This window comes from Podarcis bocagei (assembly GCF_964188305.1).
Source record: "Podarcis bocagei genome assembly, chromosome: 16".
NCBI classification, from domain to species: domain Eukaryota; kingdom Metazoa; phylum Chordata; class Lepidosauria; order Squamata; family Lacertidae; genus Podarcis; species Podarcis bocagei.
In genome coordinates this window covers 39,376,181-39,392,536 of record NC_138142.1, presented here as the reverse complement: position 1 = coordinate 39,392,536, position 16,356 = coordinate 39,376,181, and the positions used below count along the sequence as shown (strand labels likewise).

Below are 16,356 nucleotides of genomic sequence, written 5' to 3'. Positions count from 1 at the left end.
ATTTGTGCGATGCCACGCCCTCTTGGCGGCCATTTTGTGCCCGGCGCCCACGGCACCTTCCTCAAAATTCTAAAAGGTTGCTGACTCCTGGCATAGAATGAGGTATCAAGAGGCCACTTCAGATCTCCTAATACACAGCTTAACTGTGTGTGTTAGCATATCTATAAATGTTTATATGGGCAAGTAAGAATGTGTGTGCCTGTGTGTGTGTATATATGCAAATATTTATTTACATTACATGCTGTATATGTATAGGTAGGCTCTATATCAGGCACCCCCAAACTCGTCCCTCCAGATGTTTTGGGATTACAATTCCCATCATCCCTGACCACTGGTCCTATTAGCTAGGGATGATGGGAAAATGAGAAAATGAACGTTTTCCAGGAACTCAGCTATACAGCTGCAAATAAAACATTTTACATGTGTTGTAAAGTGCAGTATGCAAATGTGACACTAGATGGCGGCAGTGAACTATGCAAAAACCATTGCATTTTTCAAAACTTTTTTTAAAAAAACATTTTCACAGCGTTTTTTATATGTGTGTAGATTCCACCCAGTATTGTTCGTGCTTAATGCTTTGGGGAAATAATGTAGTGTTACATTTGTCCACCTATTTGTATTTTATGAATTTACAAGTCTTGAGACATCCTCTTTTTTGGGGGGGGGGACAATGAATAAATATAAACCTACATATTTTCAAAAGAGCATTATGATTGACAGCTAACATTTTCCGCAATTTTGGAGGGTAAAAGATTCCCCCCCCAATCTTATAACGCATATGAAACGGAGAGAACAATTATAGCAACAGATGAATATTATAAAAGATGGCAAACAAAACTATGAAATAGGCAGGTGGAATGAGTGCCGTTGCATGTGGGCTAAAATATTAAAATTCCAGGTAAAGAATAGTTGCATTAAACATTTCCAGCATTATTGTTCCGTAATGCTTTTTTTTTGGGGGGGGAGGGTATTTATCCTCATGGAAGGCAAGGGGTGGGTGGAATTAATGAATAGAAGGCTTAAGTACCACTTGTTTGGTTTTTAAAAAATCTCTTTTTCCTCCCTATAGGCATGTGGGGTTTTCACGACCGGGATCTGATGCTCCGCAAAGCCCTCTACGCCCTCATGGACAAAGGGGTGGAAAGGGAGGCCCTCAAGCGGCGGTGGAGGTGGCAGCAGACGCAGCAGAACAAAGAGGTGAGACCTGATCCTGCAGGGCCCTTGTGGTTTCCTTATGACCAGCCTCCACTGGCACCCGGTATTCGTTGGGGCTGAGGCTCAGCCCAGGATCCCTTTCCTATGTCTTGGAACATAGGGATGCCCACAAATCCCAAGCAGTTTTTTATGTTGGGGTTTCTAGTGACTTCCGTATTGTGGGAGAAATTTCCCTGGGGGTGGTTCAGGACAGAGGTTTGCATCGAATCTCCAGTCGGCCAGACTCTATTCAGCAACACGTTACAGGGCAGAGTCCAGAGAGTCTGCAAGAGTACAGTTGTACCTCGGAAGTCGAACGGAATCCGTTCCGGAAGTCCGTTCGACTTCCAAAACGTTCGGAAACCAAGGCGTGACTTCCGATTGGCTGCAGGAAGCTCCTGCAGCCAATCAGAAGCCGCATCAGACATCCGGGCTCCATAGAACGTTTGCAAACCGAAACACTCACTTCTGGGTTTGCGGCGTTCGGGATACAAGGTACAACTGTATTTCCATTATAACACACGCTACACAGGCAAAATGCACGTCATCTGAGCTGCTTTCTCTCCCCCCAACCACCACTTGCCACCCTGTCACCCCACCATATCTCACCCAAACACGGTCCTTTGAAACCATTTGTTGTTGTTGTTTAGTCGTTTAGTCGTGTCGGACGCTTTGTGACCCCCTGGACCAGAGCACGCCAGGCACTCCTGTCTTCCACTGCCTCCCATAGTTTGGTGAAACTCATGTTGGTAGCTTTGAGAACACTGTCCCACCATCTCGTCCTCTGTCGTCCCCTTCTCCTTGTGCCCTCCATCTTTCCCAACATCAGGGTCTTTTCCAGGGAGTCTTCTCTTCTCAAGAGGTGGCCAAAGTCTTGGAGCCTCAGCTTCAGGATCTGTCCTTCCAGTGAGCACTCAGGGCTGATTTCCTTCAGAATGGAGAGGTTTGATCTTCTTGCAATCCATGGGACTCTTGAAACACTCAACCCATTATTATTATTTTTTACTGGATGTGCAGAGCCCTCCTTGAACCTCACCTGGTTTTTAACGCTTAACATTCTCCCTTAACTGGCTCTTACCAGTTTTGTGGCCAGGCGTACGTGACAGTAGCCTCACCGATGAAAGCTAACCTAAGTTGCACCTTGTTTTCCAAGCGCTGGTCATGTCCACACCAGGCTGGTTTTAGCACTGGATCCTCTCTGAGCATTCATGAAGCCTGGGATGGTTAACCTCCAGGAGCACCCCATACCCAGCAAACGTCTTGAAAGTAGCCTCACAGTGTGGAGAGACGCCTGGGTTTACATATCTGTTTTCCCTCTCTTCCCTTTCGTCTTCCCACCACCTTAGTCCGGCCTCGTTTACACAGAAGAGGAATGGCAAAAGGAGTGGAATGAGCTGATCAAGCTGGCATCCAGCGAGCCACGCATGCACTACGGCACAAATGGAGGGAGCTGCGGAGGGTGAGTGGTATTTCCCTGCTACCCACAGATCACACCCAAGATTGTTACACTGGGCTCTGCCCTTGAAGGCTCCCCAGAAACTTCAGGTGGTCCATAAGGCAGGAGTGTCAAGTCAAGTAACCTTTATTGGCATCACATAAGCAGGTGGCGCTGTGGGTTAAACCACAGAGCCTAGGACTTGCCAATCAGAAGGTTGGTGATTCGAATCCCCGCGACGGGGTGAGCTCCTGTTGTTTGGTCCCTGCTCCTGCCCACCTAGCAGTTTGAAAGCACGTCAAAGTGCAAGTAGATAAATAGGTACCGCTCCGGCGGGAAGGTAAATGGCGTTTCCGTGCACTGCTCTGGTTCGCCAGAAGCGGTTTAGTCATGCTGGCCACATGACTCGGCCAATAAAGCAAGATGAGCGCCGCAACCCCAGAGTCGTCCGCGACTAGACCTGATGGTCAGGGGTCCCTTTACCTTTACCTTAAGAACATTCAGAATACATTTAAAATAGATAGGCCAGTGCGATCTCGTCACCACCCCAACGGCACAGTCACCTGCCAAAGGGCAGAAGAGGCGAGCAATCCGCCTCATCTCTGTGGGTTTCCAGCAAGGGCAGGATCCTGTAGCATACTTTGGAAACAAAAAAATCAAATAGAGGAACTTAGCTACTGTCTTGGTGAGCTCCTGGTCTCTCCCTTGTAATAAGAAGCGCATGACCTCTGTCGCTGGTTTCCATGTTGGAATACATAGATGGTCTAGAAACTGTCGGTGGAGATCATCATATATTTTGCATTTAAGGGCCATGTAAGCTGGTGTTTCCACCAGGTGGGCATCGCATGGGCAGATCCTATCTTCTGCCAAACCCGCAAACCCACCCCAAAGGAGGTTAGAAGGATTAGAATTGAACCTAGCCAGCCAAAAAGCCCTTCTTTCTTGTGGATTAAACAAAAATTGTAAATAATTGAGATTAAATTCTGAGCAGGAATGGATGTGAGGGTGATCTGGCTGCAACATCTGTCACCCCACTGATCGCCAGGGTTGATTCGGCTGTTCTGGCTGGCTAGGCGGATGTCCCCTTCTTCCCTCACCGCTCCATGTGCGTCCCTCCCGAAGCTGTGCGCTTGGTGGAAGAGGACGACCACCCCAGATAGAAGGAGTGTACCGTTCTTCGGTCAAGGGTATACAGTAGCTGCGCTCCCCTGCTAGAGCAAGAATATGTCTGTCTTGCATGAGCCACATTCAAGTCGGAGTGGATGCCATGAAATCCTTCTCAATAATGATCCAGATTAGATTCCAATGTATAGTTAGCAGAGTAGAAACTGAAAACACATTGCAGGATCCCCTCCCCCCAAATAGATCAGAGGCAATTGTATTTCATTCAGCAGAGCATTACTGCTACTGAAGGCAAATGAGCTTAATGGTCACAAATCCAATACATTCAAGATGGGCACTGTCCTTAAGAAATCCAGTGGCAGCAGTGGAAAAAAAAGAAATGCAGACTGACAGTGGGAACTTGACTGACATCCATAGTGAGGGTGATGACCTTTTGAGAGCCCTGCACGGCTCAGGTTGGGGAGGGTGATGGGAGTCGGAGTCCAGCAACAACATCTGGAAGTCCACCTGCTTCCTCATGTCCATGGTTTACAGCCATACAGGCTGGACAGCAGTGGAGGCAAACTCTAAATCAGTGTTTCTCACACTTAGGTCTCCAGTTGTTGGACTACAACTCCCATCACCCCTAGCTAGCAGGACCACTGGGCAGGGATGATGGGGGTTGGAGTCCAACAACAGCTGGAGATCCAACTTTGCCGAACACTGCTCTAAACAGAATGTTTGAAATGGATTGGTCTGGCATCGGGTCTCTAAAATCTGATCAGATCGCCTACACTTGGGAACTCCCTGCCTGTTGATATCAGGCAGGTTTCTTCACTGTACACTTTTCAGCGTCTGCCGAGAACATTTTTCTTTAGACAAGCCTGCTCAGGTGTTCAGAAAACGGATGTGAGTCTTCATCTGCTCTGCGATAACAGACTTAAATTGTTGTTTTTAATTGTTCTTAGCGATCATTTTGCTTTATTCCTTTTTTGTAAACTGCTTTGAGGTCTGCAACAATCAAGCGCTGTATAAATTTTATCACATAAATAAGTAAATGAGCAGAACAGCGCTTCGGAGGCTGCTAGTTTAGAGTAGAGGTTGAGGGTGCCTGTGGCCTCTCAGACGTCCCTGTGGTCCAACTCTCATCATTTCCCCTGGCTGTTGGCCATGCCAGTGGCTGAGGCTCTCCAATCCATGCTGCCCCCTTTCTGGTCTTCGCTCCCCATTTCCCCCAGCTGAAACTGTTTGCATTTATGGGTGCGGCCAAACACTCCCGAGTCAAAACGTCTGACAGCTCTCCCCTTTTCTCCCCCGCTACCCCACAGTGTGGAAGGCTCCGAGGAGCCTGTGTACGAGAGCCTGGAAGAGTTCCACGTCTTTGTCCTGGCCCACGTGCTCAAGAGGCCCATCGTGGTGGTGGCGGACACCATGCTGCGAGACTCTGGAGGGGAAGGTAGGAGCAGTGGCTGCGGAGCAAACCCAGAGGGCAGACGTCTCCTCCATCCACTGAAGAGGGAGGCTGGGCGGCGGGCAACTTCTTCCACAGGGGTGGGAGTCAAACCAGATCGGGAATGAGGGGACGGCTCCAGTTGCATCCTGTACAATCCCTAATGAAGGACTTCTTGGAAGGAGGCAAGGCCCAGAGCAGGCACTCGTGCAGAGGGGCATCGGGCAGACGCTGCTGCCAAGGGTTGCTTTGAGTTCCCGCCAGCGTTGCAGTGGCTTGAAAGTTAACTCTTGCAGCCCACAACTGAGGGGTATTTCTGTATCATCAGCAGGGAGCTCAGTTCCTTCTCACTTCTCTCTCTCTCTCTCTTTTAGCATTCGCTCCCATCCCCTTTGGCGGCATTTATCTGCCCTTGGAGGTCCCCGCCAACAAGTGCCACCGCTCTCCCCTGGTCCTAGCCTATGACCAGGCCCACTTCTCTGCCCTGGTATCCATGGAGCAGAAAGAACCTCCCAAGGAACAAGGTACGTGCCGAGGGGCAGCGCTTCTAAGCTTATGCCCGGCTGAGAAAGCGGAAGGATAAAAGTCTCCCTCCCTCTTGCACGACAGTGGAAGTCGTGAACATCCAGTGAAGCTGAATGTTGAGAGATTTCCCCACGCAGCACAGAGTTAAGCTGTGGAACTCACTGCCACAGGAAGATGGCCACCATTTGCCATCAAGTCTCAAGTTTGATGAGAGTGAGAGGAAATCACTTCTCCAGCAAGTTATTTTAGCAACTCCTATCATGTTGCCTCCTACCTTCCTTTCCTCTAAACCAGCGGTTCTCAACCTGTGGGTCCCCAGATTTTGTTGGAACTACAGCTCCCATCATCCCTGACCACTGGTCATGCTGGCTAGGAATGATGGGAGTTGTAGTCCAGCAACATCTGGGGACCCACACAGTCCCCAAAGCACAACCTCAACCGAGTCAGTAACTCCATCCCAGCCCCTGCCAACCTCCTTCTGAACCCGAGTCTCCCTCGAGCTGGATGGTGCTGGGTCTGCTTCTGAAAGGGGCGAGCTTCTCAGCCTTTTCCTGGCTGCCTCTCCCCTTTGCTTTCCTGCAGCCTCCCGGCTCTTGCCTTTCCCGGCCTCTGAAAGAGCTGTTCCCTTTTTCCTCCACAGCTGTGATCCCGCTCACTGACTCTGAGCACAAGCTGCTCCCAGTGCACTTTGCTGTGGACCCCGGGAAAGACTGGGAGTGGGGTAAGGACGACAACGACAATGTCCGGCTGGCCAGGTGAGTGGGAAGGGGTCGGTTTGGGGACAACAAAGGGGAGCCGCTCGGGAGGTCTGAAGGACTCAGACAACACAGTCTGGGGAAGGTGTGGTCTCATCCAGGGTCTCATCCAGCAGGGCCTACGTTCTTAAGGGGTGAGCTTGTGCTGGGTGGGATTGATTGGTGGAGGGGGAGGGAGGTAGCAGACGAGGAGAGTGGCTGCCTTTTTGAGGAAGGAGAGACAGCCATCTTGGAATCTGGAATTTAACTTCGGCCCGGAACGTCTCCCGCTTTAATAGTTTCTGAGCGCCATGGTTTCAACTTGTGGGAGAAAGTCAGGTACTTGGGAGTGTTGAAGAGTTCCTACAGGGAGTCTTCCAGCTCTGACTTTTGACTCTGCCTCGTTTCTTTCCCCCGTTGTTTTCGTCTAGTGTGACGCTCTCGCTGGAAGCCAAGCTGCACCTACTGCACAGCTACATGAATGTAAAGTGGATCACGTTGCCTTGCGAAATGCAGGTAAGGGAAACCTCCTTCCAGTTTCCGAGGAGGGCAGGTGTCCTATAAACCGATTCCTGTTCTGCTCTGGCGTGGAGGGAACGCTAATAATAATAATAATAATTTTATTATTTATACCCCGCCCATCTGGCTGGGCTTCCCCAGCCACTCTGGGCGGCTTCCAAAAAAATATTAAAATAATGTAATACATCAAACATTAAAAGCTTCCCTAAAGAGGGCTGCCTTCAGATGTCTTCTAAAAGTCTGGTAGTTGTTGTTCTCTTTGACATCTGGTGGGAGGGCGTTCCACAGGGCAGGTGCCACCACCGAGAAGGCCCTCTGCCTGGTTCCCTGTAACTTGGCTTCTCGCAGTGAGGGAACCGCCAGAAGGCCCTTGGAGCTGGAGCTCAGTGTCTGGGTAGAACGATGGGGGTGGAGACGCTCCTTCAGATATACTGGACTGAGGCTGTTTAGGGCTTTAAAGGTCAGCACCAACACTTTGAATTGTGCTCGGAAATGTACAGTAGTGCCCCGCAAGACGAATGCCTCGCAAGACGAAAAACTCGCTAGACGAAAGGGTTTTTCGTTTTTTGCATTGCTTTGCTAGACGAATTTCCCTATGGGCTTGCTTCGCAAGACGAAAACATCTTGCGAGTTTGTTCGCTTTTTTCTTAAAGCCGCTTGAAGAGGCGCAGTTGTGACGGACCGTGCTTCGCAAGATGAAAAACATCGCAAGACGAAAAGACTTGCGGAACGAATTAATTTCGTCTTGCGAGGCACCACTGTACTGGGAGCCAATGTAGGTCTTTCAAGACCGGTGTTATACGGCCCCAGCGGCCGCTCCCAGTCACCAGTCTGGCTGCCGCGTTCTGGATTAGTTGTAGTTTCCGGGTCACCAAGGGCTAACAGAAGACCACCCCCCAAAAGAGGGCAAAGCAGACCCTTGCTAAGTCTGCTTACCTCTCTCTCTCTCTCTCTCTCTCTCTCTCTCTCTCTCTCCTGCCCCACTTTCCCTAGGCACCTCTTGCGCAGCCGGAGTCGCCAACTGCTTCCGCGGGGGACGATGCCCGGTCGGCGGCCGACTCGGGCGACTCGGACAAGGAGTCCGTCTGCAGCAGCTCTGCCAGCAACAGCGGAGGCAGCAAGAGCAGCAGCAGCAAGGACAAGGAGAAGGAGAAGACCAAGAAGGAGCGGGAGAAGGACAAGGAGAAGAAGCGGGCCGACTCGGTGGCCAACAAGCTCGGCAGCTTTGGCAAGACGCTGGGCAGCAAGCTGAAGAAGAACATGGGGGGCCTGATGCACAGCCGGACAGTCAAGGGGGGCGTCATCAACGGTCAAGGGGGCGAGACCCTGGAGAAGAAGAAGAAGAAGGGCTCTGTCAAGGTGAGGAAGGGCAGCAAGGATGAGGCGCTGTCCAGCGACTCGGCCACTCCGCCAGAGAAGCCCTGCGTGGGCAAGGCGGCCGCCGAGAAGCCGCCGGACGGCTGCAAGTACAGCAGTGACGTCCGGCTGAGTTTGAGCATCCTGCGGGCCGCCATGCAAGGGGAGCGGAAGTTCATCTTCGCCGGGCAGCTCAAGACCAGCCACCGGCACCCATTCCAGGAGGAGATGATCCAGCGGTACCTCTCGGATGCCGAGGAGCGCTTTTCTGCGGAGCAGAAGCAGAAGGAGGCGGAGAAGAAGGCGGCCGTGGCACTGGGCAGCGGCGGGGCGGTGGCCAAGAGGCCGGACTCGGACGGCAACCCCCTCAAAGGTGAGGAGGGCTTGCTGGGCACGGCGTACCCTCCGGGGCTCCCTCCGTACGGGCTCCAGAGCCCCGACCTGGCCGCTGTGGGGGCTAAGATGGCCGGCTTCCCCTCTAGCTACTCAGGGGTCTTCACCATCCCTCGCCCCTCCATGACGGGCGGCGTGGAGGGCTCCCACCCGCCCAGCTACCAAGAGAGCCGGAGGCAGCTTGCCGGCGGACCCTGCAGCCCCCTGCCGCCCTATGCCACCTTGCCCAGGCACTGCCCGCCGGGCCGCCCTCACCCGTACCAGACCAGCCCTTCCCACCTGGGCGGGCGCTTCTCTCCCACCGAGACGGACACGCCCCCCGGCTACGTGGGGGCAGACTGCGACCCCTCTCCCTGCCCGGGCCTGCCCGCCAACGGCTTCCGGGAGTACACGGAGGCGGGCGGCTGCTCTCCTAAAGGCGGCGAGCGCAGCAAAGCCCGGCTGCTCTACAACCTCCAGCAGACGAAATGCAAACAGCCGAACTGCAGCTTTTACGGGCACCCGGAGACCGGGAACTACTGCTCCTGCTGCTACAAGGAGGAGCTGAAGCGCAAGGAAAGGGAGAGGGAGGCCTTGATACACAGGTTCTGAAGGGCCGGGCACCGGACTTCGTGGCCCCCCGGACCCACGCGATCCGTGGGCAATGCAATAACGCGTCCTCCCTTCCCCTCCCTCCCCGCCTCGTCGAGGAGAAGGGCTGGCCGGTGTCAGAGGGGGCGGCAAGCTGCTGGTGGGGGGCGTGGGGCGGAAGGCGAGACCCCCCCTCGCTTCCAGGGGGGGAGTGTGGAGAGAGGGCAGTGAATGCTGTTGGAGAGCAGAGGGGATTGGCAAAGGGTTGGAGGAATCGGGAAGGTTTGAGTTTTGCAGGTCGGAAGCCGTCAAACTGAACAGATCTTCTAGACCCAAAGCTTTGAATTCCAAGGGTAAAACATACATGGTTTTGAAAGGGGGGGCCTTTCTCTCTATCTGCCCCCGACGTGATTTTCCTTTTTTCATTTCAAAGGGATTAAACCCGCCATCCCTACATTTCCCCCCAAGTTTGAAATCTTTTTTTCCTCTTTTTATTAAGTAATATTAACCAGCTTTTTTGATTTTTTTATTTAAACATTTTTAGGTTTTTCTCCCACCCCTTAAAACATGACTTTTTTTTTAAGTCGGAAAAAGGACCTTTCCCCCTTTCTCTTGAGTCTCAACACTCCTGTTAACCTCCGCCGTGTCCAGATTCTGCCCCTCTCCTTCCCGCAATCCTCTCCGGTCTGTCGCAGCTAGCTTCGAAGCCTTTTTAGATGAGTTGGGCTTGAGATATTCTTTTTAAAAAGATATATTTTTTATTAAAACAAGCAAACGAAACAAGGACTCTCTCTTGTAGGGAGCTGCGGGTGGGGTGGGCGAAGGGAGGGAACCATCAAGTCGCAATACTGAGTGTGTGTGTGTGTGTGATTGAGAGAGAGTTTTTTACTGTGCAAAAAAGCAAAAAAACAAAACCCAAGCCTGTTCTTTAGATGGTCATACCTACTTTGGGGGAGTGGGGTGGGAATAGAAACCAGAACTTGAATTGGTGGGGACTTTGTTAAGAGCAATAAACCTCTGCAAACAACTTGAAAACCGGGGGAGATGGGGCAAAAGAGAGTTATGTGGGCATCACTGTGGTTCGATTTCCACGGCCCCTCTGCAATGCCGGTTACACGTGTGTGTACAAATTCTCTTACCTGCAGAGAATCACTCCCTTCCCGCACGAGCTATTTTGTTTTCTTTCGTTTTGTTTTTCTCCTAGACTACCTCTGTTCTGCTGAGTAGAAATAATCTGGCTCTCTTTTGCCGAGCCGATACTTTGACTGTGGGAATGATGAGTAAAAATACTAAAGAATTATAGATATATATTTTTAACAGGGCTCTACATTTGTGTTAGAGGGGAGGGGCGGGTAGCGGGTGGGAGGGATGTAAAAAACAGAAAACTAACTATACACTATATTTTTCTCGTTTTGGGGGGCGGGGGAGGGAAATGATCCCCCGTTTTCCCACAAATCCTGCCCTCCCCCCAAGCCCCTGTAAATCTATGGCGTTTTTAGAAAATTCCTTCCCCCCGCTACACCTACCGTCGCTGCTGCAATGCGAATGTTTATTTCCCCAGGGTAGGGAACGGCCTTGGAAACCTTCGCCTGACACGGGTTTGAGCGGGAGCCCGTGAAAAGCGAAGAACGGGGGGCCGTAAAGTGGGCAAGATCCGGGGTCCGGTGGGGAGGTACATCTGACTCGCTGACGAGTCTCCGTAACTATGCAATTCTTTTTCCACTCCAAAGCTGCCAGGGTAGGACCAAGAGGGATAATGCAAGTGTACTTAAAAAATCGAAACGACTGGGCAAAAGACAAAACAAAACTCGGGTTAGTTGTTTTAGCTCCTTTGTGCTGCCTTAACAGGGACGGGGTGGAGAAAGGGGTGGTTGTCTTCATGGGTTCGTTTAGAGGATGGGGCGAAAAGAACGAAGGTGCCCATATAGACTGCCGGGCTCAGCCTGTCGAGGGCTCGGCTGCCTCGTATGGAAGGGAAGTGGGATTTTGCGGGGAGAGTCCTCTTCCCACCCCATGTGGCACGGGGGCTCTGCCCTACCCGTCCCCTTCGCTACGGTGGTGTCCACCGGAAATTTCAAATCTTCACGGATTTCAGAGCAGATGGGGTACTTTTCCCCGGTCAGGGGTGGCTGCGTGGAGCTAGCAGAAGACTGGAGTGGGGCGCGATAGCAGATGAATTATTGGGGCGCGGGACTCCCTGTCTGCAGTTCTCCACTCCGATGGAAGAGGCAAAGGCCTGTGCAAAAATGAGGAGCCTTTGGCTTTCTGGACATGGCCGAACTACAACTCCCATCAGGGGTGGTGATGGGAGTCGTAGTTCAGCGGCGCCTGCAAGGCCAAAAGATATCACTCCAGGGTCAGGAGATGGATGGAGAGCCTTCATCCCTCCAGCCAGCATAACCCTCTGGCCCTCGGCCGTGCCAGCTGACGGTAGTCGAGGGCCGCAGACATTCCTCCTCCCTTTATTTTAGGGGGTAAACAATTTGGTTGCTTGTTCCGGGGGGGGGGGGGGTTAGCCTGCCTAGGGCGTGGGTGGCAAGCCAGCGCCTCTTCAGTGGAAACACCTGGAGAGAGAGAGAGCACCCCAGGTAATTTTCGATGCCTGAAGCATCCTTTGCTAAACGACAAGAAACCCTTTAAAGGAAGGCCGCCTTGAGTTGGGCTCACAGCTCCATAACGCACATAGTTAAAATGAAAGGCATCACTGCCTAGCTGGGAAGTAGCCAAATTTTCTTTGCTTGTGACACGTGTGGTGTGTGTGTGTGTGTGTGTGTGTGTGTGTGTGTGTGTGTGTACATACATGTTCTTTTCCACCCCCTAAAATATCTCCCAAGTACAGGCATAGGCAAACTTGGCCCTCCAGCTGTTTTGGGACTACAACTCCCATCACCCCTGACCGCTGGTCCTGATAGCTATGGATGATGGGAGTTGTAGTCCCAAAACATCTGGAGGGCCGAGTTGGCCTCTGCCTGCCCAAGCATATTTTCCTGGGGCTTTTGGATGAAACGGTTGCATCCACTGTCATCTTTCTGCCCACCTTTGAGTGCTTTGGGGTTGGCCAGCGGGAGCATTCACTGAGGGTTGTGGTTGTTTTTTGCAAAGTTTGATCTGTATTTAAAACGAAAAACCTTCTGAATGAATCAGGCCGTTAAAGGTGGATACGTGTATGTATGTAGTCTGAAAAAGGGGAATGGTGAGGTTGGAAGATTGGCTTGTGGAAGGTTTTGCAGTCATTTGGGGGAAAAAACACCCAAAAAGTAATTTTTTGCTTTAAGTAGTAACCCATGTTTCCCATCTGCTAGAGTATCTTAAGGCCAAAGTTAGGGTAATGTCCATTCATTTTCTCTTTGCGTTAGGACAGCATGGTTGGCGCTCACCCAAGTCCTTGCTCAGACCCTCTGGAAATTAATGGACCTAAACTAGTCGACACGGATGAATTTCTAGGGGTCTACTCTGTGTAGGGCTGACAAGTGACTTATAGCCCTCCCCCCCCCCCCAACTCACAAATTATAATTTCTTCAGATCTCGCCTTGATGGTTAGTCACTGGTCTCCTGTGTCTGGTCTTATTTCATTAGTAATATTATTTCTGCAATTAGGTTGTAGTACTTTTTAAAAAATCAAGGGGAGAAATGAACTTGAAGCATTTTTGAGTTTGCTTTTTCTAAAAAAAAAAAAGGTATTTTTCTTCTGCGAACACCAGAGTGCAAACTAACGCCCAAATTCCAAAGCCTTTCCCGCCTTAATGACGTCACGATGAATTCTAATTAATTAACTTTCATATACTCGGGGGGGGGGGGGACTCTGAATCAGTGTAGCTGTGTCTGACTGGCTTTAGTTTAAAAAATAATAATCAATTTTTTCTAATATTCCACCTTGTTTCCTTTATGGTGAACATCTCTTCCCACCCCAACCTCATTCTTCATTCCTTAAAAGGGAATATTTTAAAAGAGACGTCTTATTTATTGATCTGATGCAAACCCCTTCTGTTTTTTGTTTTTTCCCCTAAAAACCCATTCCTTAGGCAGCTGAAAACTACAATGAAAATGTTTTATGGTACACTCCACCCCCCTTTTTACTTTTTAGAAAAGTCTAGGTTGCAAGAGGGAGAGTTAAGCAGTCTGAATTTCCAAGCACCTTTTCATTTCAGAAACATACATTTTTTGTAGAAAGGTGAGGTTAGGGGTTTGTGTTTGTCTGTGTATGTTTGTAAGGGGCGCGAGAAGAATGGCATGTTTGATTGTGGTCCAGCCCCCTCTGGTGGACAGGAGTGGTTCTGCCACACCTTGGCCACACGTTTCCCACTGGGCTTTTGGGGGGTGGGAGGATTGGGGTTGGAAATTAAAACAAAAACACAGTTTTGCATGCTTTCTTGTGCAAAGGAAGGAAACGGGGTGAACCCCAAGCTGTGGCTTTTGACATTTCTTATGCTAGGACATCCACTGGAGTGTCCCTCCCTTTCCGCCTCCCCTCCCCAAATAGGTTAAAGCGGTTGGAATGAACCCAAGTACTGTCATTGCTCTAGAGGCATAAACGTTTGAAAAAAATATATAAATATATATATATATAGAAATATGCACAATACATTTTGCACAGCAAAAAAAAAGAGAGCCTCATTGGACAACGGTTTTTAGTTTCATTTATTCTATGCGAGCTCATTAACTCTTAAGGTTCTGTCTCAGTTTCTTTCAATTTGCTTTTTTTTTTCCTGGAGGGGAGGGGGAGATAGAATGACTGTGGAGTTTGTTTGTTTTTTGTTGTTGTTCCAAGGGATTAATTAAAAAAAAAAGTCCAGGGTATAACTTTAACCAGCTTGTAGAGTCTCCATAGAAAGGTTTCTCTTTTATGGGTTTTATTTTTCCTGCTAGTTGTCCGAGAAGTGACCTGAATTAATTCTCCCGTTGTTGTTGACAATAAAAAAAACTATTTTTAAAGAAACCGCAACTTTATTTAAACTTGTATCGGTGTGGGCAACTTTTTATTTACTTTGCTCCTGCAGTGCCTTTACTGAACACTAGGGGTCACTCGCTGTCCGGTCTCACTTAAAACAGTGTATAATTTCTGCTTCGCTTGTTTTTAATATGTTGTGAATCAGCTCGGTGACTCATAGGGAGGGACGCTGGTTTGCACCAGAGGAGCCTCCGGGGCACAGAAAGAATCATAGAGTTGGAAGGGCCCATTAGAGTCATCTAGTCTGACCCCCTGCATTGCATTCAAGCACTCAGCATAGAAATCAGCCCTTGGGGTTTGCAGATGGCAGGGAGCCTCTTAATGAGCCTGCCCTCGGACAGCCCCCCAATATATTTTCCCAAAGGGACGCAGGTGGCGCTGTGGTATAAACCACTGAGCCTCTTGGGCTTGCCGATCGGAAGGTTGGCGGTTCGAATCCCCGCGACGGGGTGAGCTCCTGTTGCTCGGTCCCAGCTCCTGCCAACCGAGCAGTTTGAAAGCACCATCCAATGGGTTGTGTGGGTTTTGCTTTTTCGAATTGGGGTTATAGTCAAACAAGGGATGCGGGTGGCGCTGTGGTCCAAACCACTGAGACTCCTGGGCTTGCTGATCAGAAGGTCGGCAGTTCGAATCCGCACTCTGTCCCAGCTCCTGCCTACCTAGCAGTTTGAAAGCACGCCAGTGTAAGTAGATAAATAGGTACCACTTCGACGGGAAGATAAACAGCGTTTCCGTGCGCTCTGGTTTCCGTCACGGTGTTCCGTGCGCCAGAGCGGTTTAGTCCTGCTGGCCACACAACCCGGAAAGCTGTCTGTGGACAAACACCGGCTCCCTCGGCCTGAAAGCGAGATGAGCACCACAACCCCATAGTCACCTTTAACTGGACTTAGCCGTCCAGGGGTCCTTTACCTCTACCTTTTGACCTATATTTTCCCACCAGAGGCCAAAGGTCAAGAGAGTGCACACATACACCCAATTCAATGTATGAAAACTCCCTGGCCAGGCTGGTGACTGAACACTGTGATGGGTCTTCCCCTCCACCAGAGGGCAGTAGGCAGCTTGGGGGCATCCTTCGTACTGTGTCCCCTGCTAAGGATACAGCTGCTCATTCTGCCCAATGGTAGGGCCTGCCTTCATAGAAACAGCAGGTGCCCGGTCATCAGATCAGGACCTTATACTAAGTCAGCACAGGGGTCCCGTATCTCAGGGTCGTCTACACGGAGTAGTAGCTGCTCTCAGGGTTTCAGAAATTCATCTTCCCAATCCTGACCTGGAGGGGCTGGGGATTGAACCCGAGACCTTCTACATGCCAAGCAGGTGTCCTACCCACCCAGCTGCGGTCCTTGTTTGCAGCAGGGCTTCGCTGCAACTCCCTTTAGTTGGGTCAGGGCCCTCCGAACTTAGGAAGCAATGGAGCAGGCTTTAAAATGGTCCGAGATTAAAGCGATCCACTCTGCCCATCTGCGGCTGCTAATTTTCCACTTTCTGCTTTTGAGAGCTGGGAAACGCCTTTTTGGATCTGGATGGGCGTGGGGGAAGCCCAAACCCAGTCCTGGGACATATTTTATAGGTCAGAGACAGATGCCGGAACATCTGAATCATCTTAAAAGCAAGAGGAATCTTGGAATCCCATTACTGCAAGAATTAGACTGGTGTTTTTCAAACCCTCCTCTCAAAACCTCTAGGGCAGTGTTTCTTGGCCTTGGATCCCCAGATGTTGATGGACTACAACTCCCATCATCCCTGACCACTGGTCCTGCTAGCTATGGATGATGGGAGTTGCAGTCCAATAACAGCTGGGGGCCCAAGGTTGAGAAAGGCTGCTCTAGGGTTTGGTAAGAGATCGCTGCTTCAGAGCTGGACCTGCACAGATTATGATAACACAATTGGTCCAAACAGAAAGAGGGGGCAGGAATTTCAAGCCATTTGAGCCGTTTGAAGCAGACGAAAGGAACCTTTTTTATTACTGTTTTATTAACCTATTATTATTTGATTTATATACTGCCCTCGCAAGATCTCGCAGTCAGGGGCCACATTTCCCTAGACAACTTTCTGAGGGCCACATACAAAAATAGAGCAATTAATAAAACTTTACCCTTGTACTTTCAGCTGATTCCTACACACACACACA

General features: G+C 50.4%; 1 protein-coding gene across 3 annotated transcripts in view; it reads left to right on the top strand.

Annotated features, from left to right (window-relative positions):
- OTUD7B (OTU deubiquitinase 7B) overlaps positions 1-14,231 on the top strand; it is a 50,511-nt gene extending 36,280 nt beyond the window's left edge. For all 3 annotated transcript variants that reach the window (XM_081173512.1, XM_081173511.1, XM_081173510.1), the window contains exons 6-12: positions 1,070-1,197; positions 2,541-2,653; positions 5,059-5,186; positions 5,555-5,704; positions 6,346-6,460; positions 6,871-6,955; positions 7,952-14,231. In XM_081173512.1, coding sequence (XP_081029638.1) covers positions 1,070-1,197; positions 2,541-2,653; positions 5,059-5,186; positions 5,555-5,704; positions 6,346-6,460; positions 6,871-6,955; positions 7,952-9,298 — 2,066 coding nt within the window. In that variant the 3' untranslated portion in view covers positions 9,299-14,231. The remainder of the gene's footprint in view (positions 1-1,069; positions 1,198-2,540; positions 2,654-5,058; positions 5,187-5,554; positions 5,705-6,345; positions 6,461-6,870; positions 6,956-7,951) is intronic.
- Positions 14,232-16,356: the final 2,125 nt, after the last annotated feature.